The sequence below is a fragment of the Diceros bicornis genome, chromosome 34 (genome assembly GCF_020826845.1).
Source record: "Diceros bicornis minor isolate mBicDic1 chromosome 34, mDicBic1.mat.cur, whole genome shotgun sequence".
Classification (NCBI taxonomy): domain Eukaryota; kingdom Metazoa; phylum Chordata; class Mammalia; order Perissodactyla; family Rhinocerotidae; genus Diceros; species Diceros bicornis.
In genome coordinates, this window is record NC_080773.1 from 35,273,108 (window position 1) to 35,288,881 (window position 15,774).

The 15,774-nt window shown below is 42.4% G+C and overlaps 1 protein-coding gene across 1 annotated transcript; it reads right to left on the reverse strand.

Annotated features, from left to right (window-relative positions):
• Positions 1-768: 768 nt before the first annotated feature.
• Positions 769-14,596, reverse strand: DUXA (double homeobox A). Its single transcript, XM_058530801.1, has 6 exons — positions 14,572-14,596; positions 5,948-6,102; positions 5,344-5,452; positions 4,775-4,920; positions 1,426-1,525; positions 769-912 (listed from the first exon to the last, which is right to left on the reverse strand). Exons 1-5 carry the CDS (start codon positions 14,594-14,596, stop codon positions 1,427-1,429), a joined length of 534 nt encoding a protein of 177 aa, XP_058386784.1. The 3' UTR covers positions 769-912; position 1,426.
• Between the last annotated feature and the right edge of the window lie 1,178 nt (positions 14,597-15,774).

Below are 15,774 nucleotides of genomic sequence, written 5' to 3' on the forward strand. Positions count from 1 at the left end.
AAACTCCACCCTCAGATCACGCTAATGCCACCATTTTGTGAACATGTGTCCTATGAAGAGCCATGAAGCTTGACTCACTTGCACAGATCATCTATTACCTCACTTCTCCTCACCTCCAATCATCTACCGCCACACTTCAGAGGACCCTGCCCCTTTAGCCCATAAATATCCCTAATCCCCATTTTCAGGGAGGCACATTGGAGACTTGTTCTCTCATCTCCTTGCTTGGCTGCCTCATGGATAAACCTTTTCTCTGCTGCAAAACTCGTCATTTTGGTGACTGGCCTGCTATGCAGCAGGCAAAACCAGCCTGGTTTGGTAACAGTATGTGGGAAGGAGTGCAGAGCTTCCATGCCCTCGCCATGTGCACCACTCTTCTCTCCTCAAACCTCCATGTGTTCACCAACCCAGAACCTCTCTGAAGCCCATCATACTGGGTTTTTATGGAAGCTTCATTACAAGGGCACAATTGAAATTCCAAGCGCTTTAGGAACTCAGTGCCAGAGATAGCGATGAAGACCAAATATATATTTATTATAAATCACAATATCACACATCCATTGATGATTTTTGCCTGAATCGGTCATTACTATGATGACTGAAAAATGGTATTAATAAGTTTATTTTCATTGTCCTTGAAATCTGCTGAAATCCGGAGCCAGGCTCAGTCAGTAGAGCCATGTGGTGCCTTGCGTCTGTCTCTGCCTCCTGAAGTCCTGTTTACCATCTCTAGCTTCTGGAGAAGCTGAAGGTATGTTTAGAAGGGTATGTAACCAGGAAGAGTGAAATATTTGGAGCCTAGGCTGATGACATCAAATACTCTGAATTTGTCTCTCTGTCCACCTTGTTCTATCTCTGGAGAAATAAGACAGTCGATAGTGAGATTGGTGCCATTTTGTTTAGTTCCTATACCTAAGGAGAAAAGATAAGGGGAAAGAAAAATGGAAGAAGCCAGTTTATATACATAAACATGGGAGTCAATTCTATCCCACCTCTCCAGTCCAATATGGAACTTACTACCTCCTGGGAAAACCATGCATTAGCCAGCCCCTGGCAGAACACCTGAGGATTCATCCCTCCATTAACTCAATCATGCCTTCCACAAAAGTTTATTGATTGTTTGCCAGGGGCTGAGAAGACCTGGGTAAACAAAATTCACATTCTAACGGGGTTTCTGGGTTCTGGCTGGAAAAGTAGGCAGTGGAATTCCTTGGGAGAAACACAGATTTGGGAAGAGTCTTCAGGGACTGTGACCAATCTGGACTTCATGGAGGCAATAAGGCACTTGAGTAGGAATATCTTCCACCCATCCCTCCCAAGAGGAAATTGGAGTTGACTCCACCATGTGGGTGGACTGGGCACTCAGGAGGCTCTGCCTGTGAGCCAAATTGGGAACAACAGGCTGATTACCTAAAACTCTCTCACCTCAGGGATCTTGTCCCTGGTCTTGTCTCTGTTCTAAGGCCTCATCAGGTTCTCTTTTTCTCTGGACATGGAATCTAGATCTTCGATTTTGAAACCAAATCTGAGTGAGTAAAACAAAGAGATTTGATTAAAACAACTGATATCATGTAAGCCTCACCCTTGCTTTTTTCATAAGGCAAAGGGGAGGGAGAGGTGGTTCATTTTAGGCCTAATTCCAAAATCATTATTGACATTCCATATGACATCTAGAGAAGTCTATCAGGTCTGAAGATAAAGCTCAAAATTCTGAACCTTGAACCCAGTACCTTTGTGATCTAGGGACGGGCTTCATGTCCTGAAAGTTGCCAGAATCCTCTCATTACAAGGGCTGATCTTTCCCTAAAGTGCCACTCCTATATATTGCAGCTCCTCTCTGCCTGGAATTCTCTTTCCATCTTTTTTTCTTCCTCTCAAGAATCCCTACTTTTCTCCCATGACTCCAGACAGAGTACTATCTGTCTAAAAGACATTTTTTATCTCACAAGACAATTAATTGCTATCCCTTGCTTGTGCCCATAAATTATACACATATACGTATATTAGACATTACCTGTACATGTAATCATAATATGATTTCCAATAATATAATTTTATGAACAGTCATCTATTTATATATTACCCACACACACATCCCTCGTCTTCCACAGCTGCTACTTTTGTGTGTGTGTGTGAGGAAGATCAGCCCTGAGCTAACACCCATGCCCATCTTCCTCCACTTTATGTGGGACGCCACCACAGCACGGCCTGACAAGCGGTGCGTCAGTGCGCTCCCGGGATCCGAACCCGAGCTGCCAGCAGTGGAGCGCGCACTTCACCGCTACGCCACAGGGCCGGGTCCCTACAGCTACCACATTTGATTTTCACAGAAGCTGCAAGTAAAATAAGCACAGGTCTGGAGTCCAAAAGCCAGACTTTGGCAAAGTCATATAATATCACTGAGACTTTCACCTCCTTCCTAAAGGCAAATGCCACTCTCCAGACGAATGATTGATTGTTTCGGAAGAGCTGCACATATGTAGCCCTGGATATAGTTTCTACATCTGAACCAGAAATCTCTTTTTCCATCTGACCTGCTTATGGTATCTGTGAGCATTAGTCCCCTGTTCAGGAAGGCATTCAGCGATTTCTCATATTTATGCACCCACCAATATCTTGATTTCATAAGGAAAAAATATGTTCAGCTTTGAATTCTGAGGAGAAAACTAGCCCAAAGGATATGGGGTCAGCTACACTAGGACGTGACTGGGTTCATGTTTGACCACTGACTTCTGTTTCTCTCTCTCCCAACTCATATTTCTCCTTCTTCCAGAATCACACCAAACAATTTACTCAAGAGTCAGTCTGCCATTTAAATCCAACTTCTCTGTAAAGTCTCCCAGCCTTCACTGTGGCACATTGTCTTCTACCCAACCCTCTCCCCGGAGCTTTGGAGTCTCATGGAAGCTGCCTCTTAAATATCTATTCTGAATGTCTCAGGCGGACATCTCCAACCCCGTGGAACTCCTTTCATTCTCCTGGAACCCAGTCCTCCTCATGTATAACACCAATGTCAGTCAGCCATCCAACTAAACCCAGCATATCTTCCTGGTAGTCTCGTCTCTCTCTCTCTCATCCCTGTCCTCCACCCCCATCCCTATATATGCTATCAATCTATGTCCATGTTGTTTCTTAAACAGAACTCATTTCCAAGTCTCATCCTCCTCTTTATGACTTTTCACCCATTGCCTAACTTATTTCCTGTCTCCAGAACGGAACCTGTTCTTCCCTCTGAGGAAGAGCAGCTATTTTAAAGCGCAACTATAGCATGTTCTCTCCTCTGCCTTAACCTTTTCAGCACTTCTCCACCACCCAAAGGAGAAAACATAAATTCCTCTAGCAAGCATTTGCCATGTGTCTAATCCACTTCAGCACCTCTGCTCACTGTTTGGCACACTGGTATTAATCAGATATGAGCCCCATCTCACAGCTCACAGGCTAATGGAAGATGGCGTATTCACAACCTGAACATAAGGTCTTCAATCAATTGGTCACAACTGTTCCAGGCGTGAGGCCTCCATCAGTATCCCTATGTTACCCTAGTTCTCCAGCCTATGGAAAAATTTACAATTTTCTGTATCCACAGGACTGCTCTTAGGACGGCAGTCTGCCACAAATGCCACCCTTATTAACGCCCTCTATTCCGGTCTTCCCCCAGGGAACTTCCATTTGTTTTGCAAGCCCCAGCTCAAGTTTTCCTCTGTGAAACTATTTCTGACCAGATACATCTGCTTCCCTGTTTACACCAAACACAACCATCCATTCATTCATCTTTGTCTAGGAGGTGACTGTTGTGTGACATATAATCACACTATAGAAATTGTTAGTTTTTTGCCCATCTCTCTTGTTATTTTCTGAGCTACTTCTGTTCCTCTCTGTGAATACATCCCTATGTAGTACAGTTCCTAGCACACAGTAGGTGCTTGGTATGAATGCAATATGAAAGAAGAAAGAGAAAGAGAAAGGAAGAGAGGAGAGGGAAAGGGAAAGGTATGTCAGACCAGCTGATGTGTATTAGTTTCCTAGTAACAGGAGGGAGCACTGGTTTAAACACACATACATGGGGGCCAGCCCGGTGGTGTAGTGGTTGAGTTCGCGCGTTCCGCTAGGTGGCCCCAGGTTCGCCAGTTTGGATCCTGGGCGCAGACCTACTCACTGCTCATCAAACCATCCTGTGGCAGCATCCCATATAGGAGAGCTACAACTCTACAACTATGATACACAATTATGTACTGGGGCTTGGGGGAGAAAAAACAGGAAGATTGGCCACAGATGTTAGTGCAGGGCCAATCTTCCTCAAATAAATAAATAAATACACATACACACACAAACACACAAACACCACACCACTCTGACAGAATTACATTCCATTTTAGGATTCATCAGGATCCTATATTTCTCTAAGATAAATGTTAAATCTCTAAAGTGGACATAATAATTCCAGCCTCATGGGAGAATCAGAAAGGCTGAAGGACATGACAGTTATAAGGATGTTAGACAAAATGCCTGGCCATATTCAGTGTAAAGTAACATTCCTTCTTTCATTCAACAGAGTTTTATTAAGTGTCATGTGCCAGGCACTGTTCAGAGCACAAGGAATATGACATCAATTATAACAGAAAGAACTGAAGGAGGTGTGAGAGAGTGGGCCACGTGAGAGAAGGCCCTGGAGTGGAATGTGCCTGGCCTGTTGATGAACAGCTCAAGACTGGCATGGCTTTCCTTCCCACACTTCTCCATCCCTAGAAGATGGAACAAATTCCTCATCACTTACTTGGACTCTCGACTCTGGAACTCCAATTTCTTTAGCAAGTTGCTCTCTGGAATCAATCCCAGGGTATGGGTTTTTCATAAATGCCTCGATGAGGGTGTGTAACTGGGAGGAAGTGTAGCTGGTACGGCACCGTCTGTCTTCTCTACCTAGGACAGGTGTGAGACTGAGGGGTCAAGTACATTTCGGAGATCAGTTTACACATTCAAACAAGGAACCCAAACATGTCCCACAGTCTCCACCAAATTTGGAACCTGTTGCTTTTCCTTGAAAGGGCCTTGTCTCGGCCCATTCGAGGTGGAAGGTTCTAGAGGAGACACAGTATATGGCTGGGTTGCTGGACTCCCATGGAAATAGGGTAAGCAGGGGAAGGTCTCAGAAGGTCCACAGACCATGGGGGGAAGAATTTCCAAGGGCCATGTTGAACCCTTTGCCACCTGAAGACCCTGAACAGGAGCCCCTGAGAGAGAGAACATTCTTTTCCCACTCAGAGTAGTAGTTGGTTCCACGATAGAGGCTCTTGGGTACCCAAGAGGCTCTGCTGGGGAACAAGACTGGAGCAGGCTATTTACTTCGAATCTTTTCTTCATGGTGATCTTCATCTTGGCTTGATTTTAAGTCCTCCTCAGGTTCTGATCTTTTCTGGAATCGGTGCCTAGCTCTTCGATTCTGAAACCAAATCTAAGCGAAGAAAAGAAAATGAGGGAATTAAATATGTTAACGTCATCTCAGCCTTGTCACTGCCTTTCTCCAAAGGGAGTGATTCTTATTAGGCCTAAGCTCAGGTTCATTACTCATATCTGTCACATTCAACTAAGTCTTAGGCCAAGTCTCGGCATTTAGCATCTTTATAATCTGGTCCCAACATGATTTGCTATAATAATTTTTTTAAGTTAATAAATAGATGCTGCAAATTATGCATTTGAGAAGCAGCTCAAGCATTTCCTCTTCTCTGAAAGTGTATCTACACGCTTCCTCCTCATTCCTTTGAGCTCTTTCATACTCAGTGGCCACATTTGTGAAATGTGACTAAGAGGAACGTCCTTATGAGTTCATTCTGAGCATCAGGATACTCCACACAAAGCCCTTAGCACACTGGTGCATAATATGTGCTCAATTAATGGTTTCCCTTTCTAATTCTAGTCTTGGAGATATAGATATAAATTTGTAAATTACCTGGATTCTAGACTCTTCAGTGTTGATTTCTGAAGCAAGTCTTTTTTTGGTAGCGTAACCTGGGTAAGGTTTTTGGTTGAATGCGTTGACGAGGATTTTCAATTGATCTTCCGTGAATTTGGCACGGCTGCGTCTACGATTTGTCGCTGTGGTCTCTGTGGAGAGATTAGGAGAGAGGAAGCATTTAACAGGCCAGTTTAGAGGTTCAAACTTCAGATTCAAGCTTGTCTCTCATTCCTTTTGCTTGTTTGGAATCCACCAGAACCCACAAGGAAAGAGCTCTCCTACAATTACGAAGCCCTTAAACACACAAAGGTGATTCTTCATCTTCTCCAGCTGATCTGAATGCCCTGACTGGGGCGTCAAGATCTTCTGTTTTCAAAGACCACGAACAAACGATGTGTTCTGCTCATTCGGATCAAGAACAACACAAGGGCCGGCCCCGTGGCTTAGCAGTTAAGCGCACACGCTCCGCTACTGGCGGCCCAGGTTCGGATCCCGGGCGCCCACGGACACACTGCTTGTCAGACCACGCTGAGGCAGTGTCCCGCATACAGCAACTAGAAGGATGTGCAACTATGACATACAACTATCTACTGGGGCTTTGGGGAGAAAAAGGGAAAAAAAGGAGGATGATTGGCAGTAGATGTTAGCTCAAGGCCGGTCTTCCTCAACAAAAAGAGGAGGATTGGCATGGCTGTTAGCTCAGGGCTGATCTTCCTCACAAAAAATAAAATAAAATAACAATACGAGTCAAGGAAATGCATGTGATATGTCATCACAGTGATTAAAACTCGAGCCCACAGAAATGAAGAGCATTGGGGCGGCCCAGTGGCTTAGTGGTTAAGTGGGCACGCTCCGCTACTGGCGGCCCGGGTTCGGATCCCAGGCGCGCACGGAGGAACCGCTTCTCGGGCCATGCTGAGGCCGCGTCCCACATACAGCAACTAGAAGGATGTGCAACTATGACATACCACTATCTACTGGGGCTTTGGGGAGAAAAAAGGAGGAGGATTGGCAATAGATGTTAGCTCAGAGCCAGTCTTCCTCAGCAAAAAAAAAAAAAGAGGAGGATTGGCATGGATGTTAGCTCAGGGCTGATCTTCCTCACAAAAAAAAAAAAAAGAAAAGAAAAAAGAAATGAAGAGCATGTGCTACAGGGAAGAGTAAGCCTCTCTTAGTTTCTCTTAGTGGTTAAAATTCCTAGGAAGATATTGATTCATTTTGGGGTCCATTGCCCTCAGTAGCAGATAAACGGGATCAGTTTCCAAAATATTTTTTAAAACACTATGAGGAGAATAAAAACAAATGAAAAAGAAATTTCATACTTTCAGTAGAATCTTCAAGTAGGGAATAAATACTACCTTCCATGATTTTAGATATGGGACACCTCCTTGAAATAGCCAAATCTGGAAAGCCTGGGCATTCGTTTTGCAAAGTACGATCTTGAAACAGAATTAGACTCAGTGACCTGAGATAAGAAGTTACCGGGGATGCTGGAGGTTCAGTTGGAAGCACAACAGCTGTATTCATAGGAAGAGGAGACTTGGACACGCTGAGTTGCACTGATTTGCACCTCACAGGAAAGAACAAATTGAATCCTACTTCTTTTCTATCTCTGGTACAGTTGTGCAATATTTCTGAGGTCACTCTCTGAAAAGTCAAAACTCCATATTTTGGAGGATCCAGTAAACTCCAAGCGTGGCTACCCATTACACTCCTTCAGCAAAATAAAGATTTCAGGGGCCGGCTCCGTGGTGTAGTGGTTAAGTGCGCGTGCGCTCCACTGCTGGCGGCCTGGGTTCGGATCCTGTGCACACACCGATGCACTGCTTGTCAGGCCATGCTGTGGCGGCGTCCCATATAAAGTGGAGGAAGATGGGCACGGACGTTAGCCCAGGGCCAGTCTTCCTCAGCAAAAAGAGGAGGATTGGCATGGATGTTAGCTCAGAGCTGATCTTCCTCACAAAATAATAAATAAATAAAGAATTCATTTGGATTCCCAGACCATGAGGATGCTTTTTTGTTTGTCCCTCCTGAAAGCCTAAATCTGCAATTGCATACCAGTCCACTACCCACTGGTCTATTGTGCTTCAATAGAAAGGGGAAGGTTAACTTTAACATCACCCATAATTCCTCTCGAATCTTACCATGTCGATCAGGTTCTTGCCTCTATCTTTGACCTCATCACATATAATGACCCACTTGGCTTTACATCCTGGAATAAGTGTGTAGTCCAGCCACCACACCTAACTTCTCTCTGTCCCCCAACCAGGCCGACTACTTCCTACTCCAGAGCTTGGTACTTGTTCCTCTCTTCCTGCAATGCTCTTCCCATGATGATGGACTAGCTCGCTCCTTTACATCACTCAGGTCTCAGCTTGAGCACTGTCTTCTCAGAGTCTGGTCCGAGGAGACCCTGACCCTCCAGTCTAAGGTCATCCACACCCCATGCCACACTCTCACTTCACCCTGTCTTATTTCCTTTGCTGGTCTTATCTCCGTCTGAAATAATCTTCTATGCGTTTACTTGTCTCTGCGTTTTCCCCCTCTGGAATGAAGCTCCACAAGACATTCTTGTTTGTCTTGTTCACTCTGGAATTCCTAGTGAATATAATTGGGACTAGCTACATGATTTGTGGGGTCCAGTGCAAATGTTCCAATAAATTATCTTCCAATAAAAATGCTGAGCCCCTTTTTCAAAAAATTTGTTAAAAATTTCATGATAGCAATAGTAGAGCATTAAACCAAGCCCAGGGCCCCTCTAAGCCCAGGGCCCTGTACACTTGTGGATGACACAATATCTACTCCACAAACATTTGTTAGTTATTGAATAAACCTCTGGCAAAAAAATGATGAAAAAAAAACCCCAAAACACTGCGCAGTAACTTCACCCACACCAAACCAATCAAAATATTTATTCAGAAACTAAGAGAAATGATGGCTTGGAGAGAAGTTCCAAATAGAGAAGTTCCAAATAGTGATGGAATTTGTTTTCTGATGGAATTTTTCTAATGGCAAAGTGATTTGCTCTGGGGTTGGCCTTAGGTTAAAAACCCTTATAGGAACCCGCTGGTCTTATACCTTCACTTAACAGTATTCTCAGCTCACAGGTCCTTGACTGGATCCACTCTTAGCAGGAAAATTCCTACAGAGTAAAAAAGCTTAAACGGAACCCTAAGCCCTGAAGTAGATATACAATGACTTTTAACTAACCCAGACCAACTCCCTAGGGCATGGGGGAGGGGATAAGAAAATTAGGGCTTCCTGAGACACTGGTAGGTTGAGGCTGGGCAAAGAGGAGGAGGAGATGAACAAGAACTAAAGAAAGATGAAAGATAAGAAAGGAAAGAAGCAAAGAGATCAAAACTGAGAAAGATCTCTGTCTTCAACCCAGGAGCCATGTTTTAGCCCAATAAGTTACAGCCTCCTGAGAGCAGTGTCAAAATCCAGTTCATGTCTGACTCCAGGGCACACGGTTTGGCACAGCTTGGTAATTCCCCTCCTAAATCTATACCCTAGATGAACTGACCCATGTGCATATGGGTAATGCAAACGGATCTTCACTGCCATACGGTTGGTGGTAGTGAACATTTTAAATGTCCACCACCAGGGAACTGCAATTTCCAAACAAAAATACCAACAAGATCTTTAAAGTAAACATTATTTTAGAATGTTTTTAGATTTACAGAAGTTACAATGATAGTATGGGGACTTCCCATATATTCCACACTCCTATTTTCCTCTATTATTAACATCTTATATTAGTATGGTACATTTGTCACAACTAATGAATCAATATTGGTACATTATTAGTAACTAAAGTCCATACTTTATTCAGATTTTTATTTAGTTTTTATCTGATACCCTTTTTCTGTTCTAGGGTCCTATCCAGGGTACCATATTACATTTGGTCATCATGTCTCCTTAGGCTCCTTTTGGCTCTGACAGTTTCTCAGACCTTCTTTGTTTTTTAAGACCTTGAGAGTTTTGAGGGGGACTGGGCAGGGATTTTGTAGAACTTCATTGGGTTTTATCTGATGTTTTTCTCATGATTAGACTACGGGTATGTTTTTGGACTCGCTCCTCCGATACCAGTTTGAGGGAAACCTAAAATGTACAGCGAGAAAAAAAGCCCACAAAGTAGATCAGATATTTTGTTAAAGAAGGATCAGGATGATAGATTTACTCACCCAGATAAAACAATAGAATATTAAAAAAAATTTTTTCCTGTCTTACTGATGCAGAAACAGACAAATGGAACTCAACAGAAAGCCAAGAAACAGGCCTTGTTTATGTGAGAATTGGGATAGCAATAGCCTCCAAAATCAGTGAGAAACGCTAGTCTTGGGCAAAGAAAATGGATTACTATATGAAGAAAAATGAAGTTGGGTCACACAATATACAGTACATAAAATAAATGCCAAACAAACTAAAAACATGTGAAAGGTAAAAATAAATGAAAGATAATGTACAAGAAAACCTATGTCACACCGAGATAGAAAAGGGTTACTTAAATAAGATACGAAAACGCACAATGGGAAAAATTGCTGGAACTAAAGACATCATAATCAAAACCTTCCGTTCAAAAGCTAGAAAATCAGATAAAAGTCAGATGCTTGCAATGATGGGGGTGGGGTGGGAAGATCACAACCTTTTCAAAGAACTGGTTGGAATGTAATTTATTGTAGATAATCTGTAGGACAATCAGGCTATGCTTGTTAAAATTAAGTGTCATAAGTAAGTGTAACACTGCAGTCCATTTCTCGGCCAGATCTCCATGATATACTGTTCAGAATGCTGTTTGTAGTAACAGTGGAAGCAACCTCAAGGGCCATCGCTAGAGAATGGCTAAGTAAAATGTGGCATATGCCCGTGATGGAATTTTAGCATAAGACCAAAATAATGAGGAAAAAATGACAGAGAAGCAAGACAGATAGGTCTCAAAAATACAGTATTAAGTCAAGAAAGGAAGACATAGAATGAGGTATATACAGGGCAATATTATTTCTGTAAACTAAAAATGCATATACCTACTCAGTGTACACAAAAATTAATCAAACTATACACTTAAGATTTATGTTTTACTGTATGTAGTTATACTTCAATGAAAAATTAGAGAAAAACAAGTATTCAGTAAAGATCAATTAATCTAAATAAAATACATTACACAAAACAATGCTGTGTATTTATCAAAGATACTCATATATCTAAATAGACACATACCCTAAAGGCCACGTAATACCCTAGAATGAACGGGTGCTTGTAGACAAGGTAGGGAAGGAATAGGAGTGGTTAAGGAAATGATGTTGATAGAGATAAAACCCAAGGAAAAGAGAGGCCTTGTTCAGATCTATACTAGAACGTCAAACTTGAGGAACATAATTAACTCAACTTTGTGACTGAGGACTGGATCACAAAAAGAAAAGAACCTTGAAAATTGTTTCACAATTTTTTTGGTCTAGAAGATACCCCAGATCACTCATTCTCAATCATTTTGGCCTCAAAACCCACTTACACACTTAAAATTTAATGAATACCTAAAGAGTTTTTGTTTTATCTTATTAAAAATTAAAGTGAGGGGCCAGCCTGGTGGTGTAGGGGTTAAGTTCATGCACTCTGCTTCCCGTGGCCGGGGGTTCCTAGGTTTGCATCCTGGGCGCAGACCTATTCACAGCTCATCAAGCCATGCTGAGGCGGCATCCCACATAGAAGAACTAGAAGGACATAGAACTAGGATATACAAGTATGTACTGGGGCTTCGGGGAGAAAAAAGGAAAAAAAAAAAAAAGAGGAAGATTGGCAACAGATGTTAGCTCAGGGCCAATCTTAAAAAAAAATTAGGGCCAGCCCTGTGGCGCAGCAGTTAAGTGCGCGTGCTCTGCTGCCCACGGCCAGGGTTCGGATCCCGGGCTCACACTGATGCACCACTTGTCAGTCCGTGCTGTGGTAGTGTCCCATATAAAGTAGAGGAAGATGGGCATGGACGTTAGCCCAGGGCCAGTCTTCCTCAGCGAAAAAAAAAAAAAGAGGAGGATTGGCATGGATGTTAGCTCAGGGCTGATTTTCCTCACACACAAAAAAAATTAAAGTGAGAACATCTATTAATCGATTTAAAATTTTTTTTTTAATTTTTTTATTTGTTTATTTTTCCCCCAAAGCCCCAGTAGATAGTTGTATGTCATAGTTGCACATCCTTCTGGTTGCTGTATGTGGGACACGGCCTCAGCATGGCCAGAGAAGCGGTGCGTCGGTGCGCGCCCGGGATCCAAACCCGGGCCGCCAGCAGCAGAGCATGCACACTTAACCACTAAGCCACGGGCCGGCTCTATTAATCAATTTTAAAATATTGATAAGCCCATTACATTCTAACAACGATAACGTATTTCTATAAAAAATTACTACTTTCTGAAATAAGAACGATCACTGAGAGAAGAGGCATGTTTTACATTTATGAAAATCTATTTGATGTGTAGCTTAATAGAAGGGAGCTGGATTCTTATATCTGCTCCTGCATTTGAGTTATTGCAATATGTTCTTTTTTTTTGTGAGGAAGATCAGCCCTAGGCTAACATCCATGCCAATCCTCCTCTTTTTGCTGAGGAAGATTGGCCCTCGGCTAACATCTGTGCCCATCTTCCTCTACTTTATATGGGACACCGCCACAGCATGGCTTGACAAGCGGTACGTTGGTGATCCAAACCTGTGAACCCTCAGGCCACTGAAGCGGAGCACGAGCACTTAACCATCACGCCACCGGGCTGGCCCCTACGTTCTTTTCATTGAAGAATTTTGAGCAATTCCAGTCTCAGAGAGCTAGGCAGTTGGAAAGAATTCTGTTTTAATAGCCTTTCAGATACTGGTAGTTATTCTCCTTTGAAAACACTCTAAAACAAGCTCCTCAAACTTTCTTAAATGTTACTTGCCATATGGAGTCTGAAACCATTTTAGTGAACTTTTTCATGCTGTGTTACATTAAATGCCTTTGTTTGTCTTGCGTTTTGAATGGATCTTTTATCCATGCATGATTTTGTAGCCTTATGTATTGATGATTTAAAATAATGGTTTACTGAATTCTGCAAATTTTCCAAAAACTGACATTTTATTATACAGTTTCAAGAAATCACATCCATTAAATTTACTGCAACTTTCATCAGAAAAGTTTTTAAAGTATTAGGGTATTGTCAAGCTCACGGTGGAGGGTCCAAGTTTTCCAAATTTCTAATTTTCCTACGAAAGCTTGAATTTTTCTACCTTTCTTCACCTGACAAACATCTACCCACAGGTAAGTCCTGGTAAGATGAACCAGAATATTTTTCTCTAATTCTAATTGTTCAAAAAAATATTTCTAGAGTATCTATTAAAGCCAGACTCTATTCTAGGCACTGTGAACAAAATCGACAGGATATCCTTGATCTCATGGGAAGCCAGGAGATAAAAAAGCAAACAAGTGAAATACACAGTACGTCAGATGGTGAATATTTCCGTGGCAAAAAGGAAAGAAGAAGGGAAAGTGGAGAATGCACAGGGTGAAGTCACAATTTAAGATGAAGTTGTTAGGAAGACCTCACTGAGAAAATGACCTGAGGCAAAGACATGAAGCAGATCAGAGAGGAAGCAATGTTGACATTCGGGAGAGAAAGGTTACAGGAACCGGGGATAGCAGATGGGAGCCGGCCTGGCCTACTCAAGATGTAACAAAAACGCTACAAAGTCTGGAGAAGAGGGAACAAAGCAGAAGCAGATGAGGTCCTAGACCTCAGGGCCGGGAGATTATATAGGGCCTGGCAGGGCCACGTGACTTTTACTCTGAGTACTGTGGGCAATCACTGAGGGGTTTTGAGTAGATAAAAGACATGATCTAACCAACACTTTACTGAGATCACACGGCTAGTGTTCAGAACAGACTGAATCAGGACCCGGGTGAAGCAGACAGATCAATTACTAGGACTTGACAATAGTCGAGAGAGGCAAAGGTGGGGATAGACCAAGAAATGGTCAGATTCCTAAAATATTCGGAAGTTAAAGACAACAGAATTGCCAGCCTGATTAGAGGTAGGTTATGAGAGAAAGACTGGGGTCAAAGGTGTTTCCTAGATGTTTGGCATAAGCAACTGGCAAATGTGAGCGAGGGAAAGCAGGGGAGGAAGAGTTTGGGTGTGAACACTGGAACGTGCTGGGTTAGAGACAAGCAGGCAGTTGGACAGATCTGAGACTCAGGAGAAAAGCTCAGTCTGGAGAGAGAAATCTAGAAGCTGCTTTGATTCCAAGCACATTGTCGTCTCCGAACTCTTTGATGCCTCCCACCCTTTCTTTTAGTGCATCTCTCTCCCTCTCCTTCCCATCTGCTCTTTTCTCCCATCTTCCTTCTCAAAGCAAGAATTTGTCTTGTTTAGTTCTTGAATGTCTGCATCTTTCTAAAATTCCCAAGGCTCAAATGCACAGAAAACAGCATATTTTCATATCACATGAGAGAAATTGGCTTTCCTGAACCCTAGTACAGTTATTGAAAAGTTTGGAAACTGGAACTCCCACAACTTCTGACGAGCACACTAGGTTTCCAGCCCAATTTCCTCCCCAAACCGGCGAAACTAAACCCGAAGTCGGGTGGGTCGGGCACTTACTGTTAGGAGAGACGTCTTGGGCCATGTCGGAAGAGAGTCCTGAGGTCTGAGCATTTGACGGGGAGACAAACAACCAGCCAGCAGGCTGCTTTTATGTGATCAGCTCGATGGCCCCTCCCATTTATTTAATCATTACTGATGATTTTAATGTTTCACTTCTACTAATTACATCAATTCTTAGAAACAAAGACCCTCTTAATCCAAGAAGGACTAGATAGGACTTTTTTTGGTCCGTTAGTAGAGATTTAATAATTTATACCAACCTCTACAACTAAACCATCACAGGAGCATTTTTGAGTACTATTGCACTTACACATCTTTTTTTCAGCGTTTATTATATACATATGTATTCTTTTTTAAATTGTCTTTTCACGCTCTTCACTTATCTTTCGAGGTGGTGACCTTTTCTAATTAAATTAAAAGGGTTTTTAAAATTTGTATCGAGATTAGGGTGAGACAAGTGAGGCTCTCACCCGGAAGCAGTATTTCAGGGGGTGCCAAAAATTTTGTGATCAAGGTTAATATTTGAACGCAATACTTAAAAAAACAAAAATTAATTGCAAAAAGTTTATGTTTACAAAATATAAAAATCGTAGGGGCCGGCCCGGTGGCGCAAGCAGTTAAGTGCCTGTGCTCCGCTTTGGCGGCCCAGGGTTTGCAGGTTCGGATCCCGGGCACGCACTGACACATTGCTTGGTAAGCCATGCTGTGGTGGCGTCCCATATAAAGTAGAGGAAGGAGGGCACGGATGTTAGCTCAGGGCCACTCTTCCTCAAGAAAAAAGGGGAGGATTGGCGTTGGTTGTTAGCTCAGGGTTAGTCCTCCTCACAAAAAAAAAAACAAAAAAAACATAAATAACAACAGGATCCTACCCTGCACCAGCAGGAGTTATGCACTTGAGGGCACAGGTGCAATGAATAAAAGGATCTCTCCCTTGCAATTCCTTCTCAAGGTCATTGATCAGTCTTGAGGGAAGTTGACAAGTTCTTTTAATTTTTTATAGCAGTAATCCACAGTACTCCAGGATAAAAGGGCAAGTTTTGTTTTATTACACAAACATGTTTGTGTGATTTAAAACATAGTTTTAAGAGCAATTAGTTAAGTAATACAAATTTTATTTATCAATATATTTGACTTTTAACAAATAAAATTTGATCAAATAGCAAACATTTTCTTTTTTTTTTAATAATTTTATTTATTTAT

Excerpts from the sequence above, each read along its gene's own strand:
- DUXA (XM_058530801.1), bottom strand. The coding sequence starts at position 14,596 with ATGGCCCAAGACGTCTCTCCTAACA. Across the intron at positions 4,921-5,343 it reads CCATGAAGAAAAGATTCGAA|GTAGAGAAGACAGACGGTGC; the intron begins GTAAATAGCCTG and ends CACCTGTCCTAG. Across the intron at positions 1,526-4,774 it reads TTCCAGAGTCGAGAGTCCAA|ATTTGGTTTCAAAATCGAAG; the intron begins GTAAGTGATGAG and ends TTACTCACTCAG.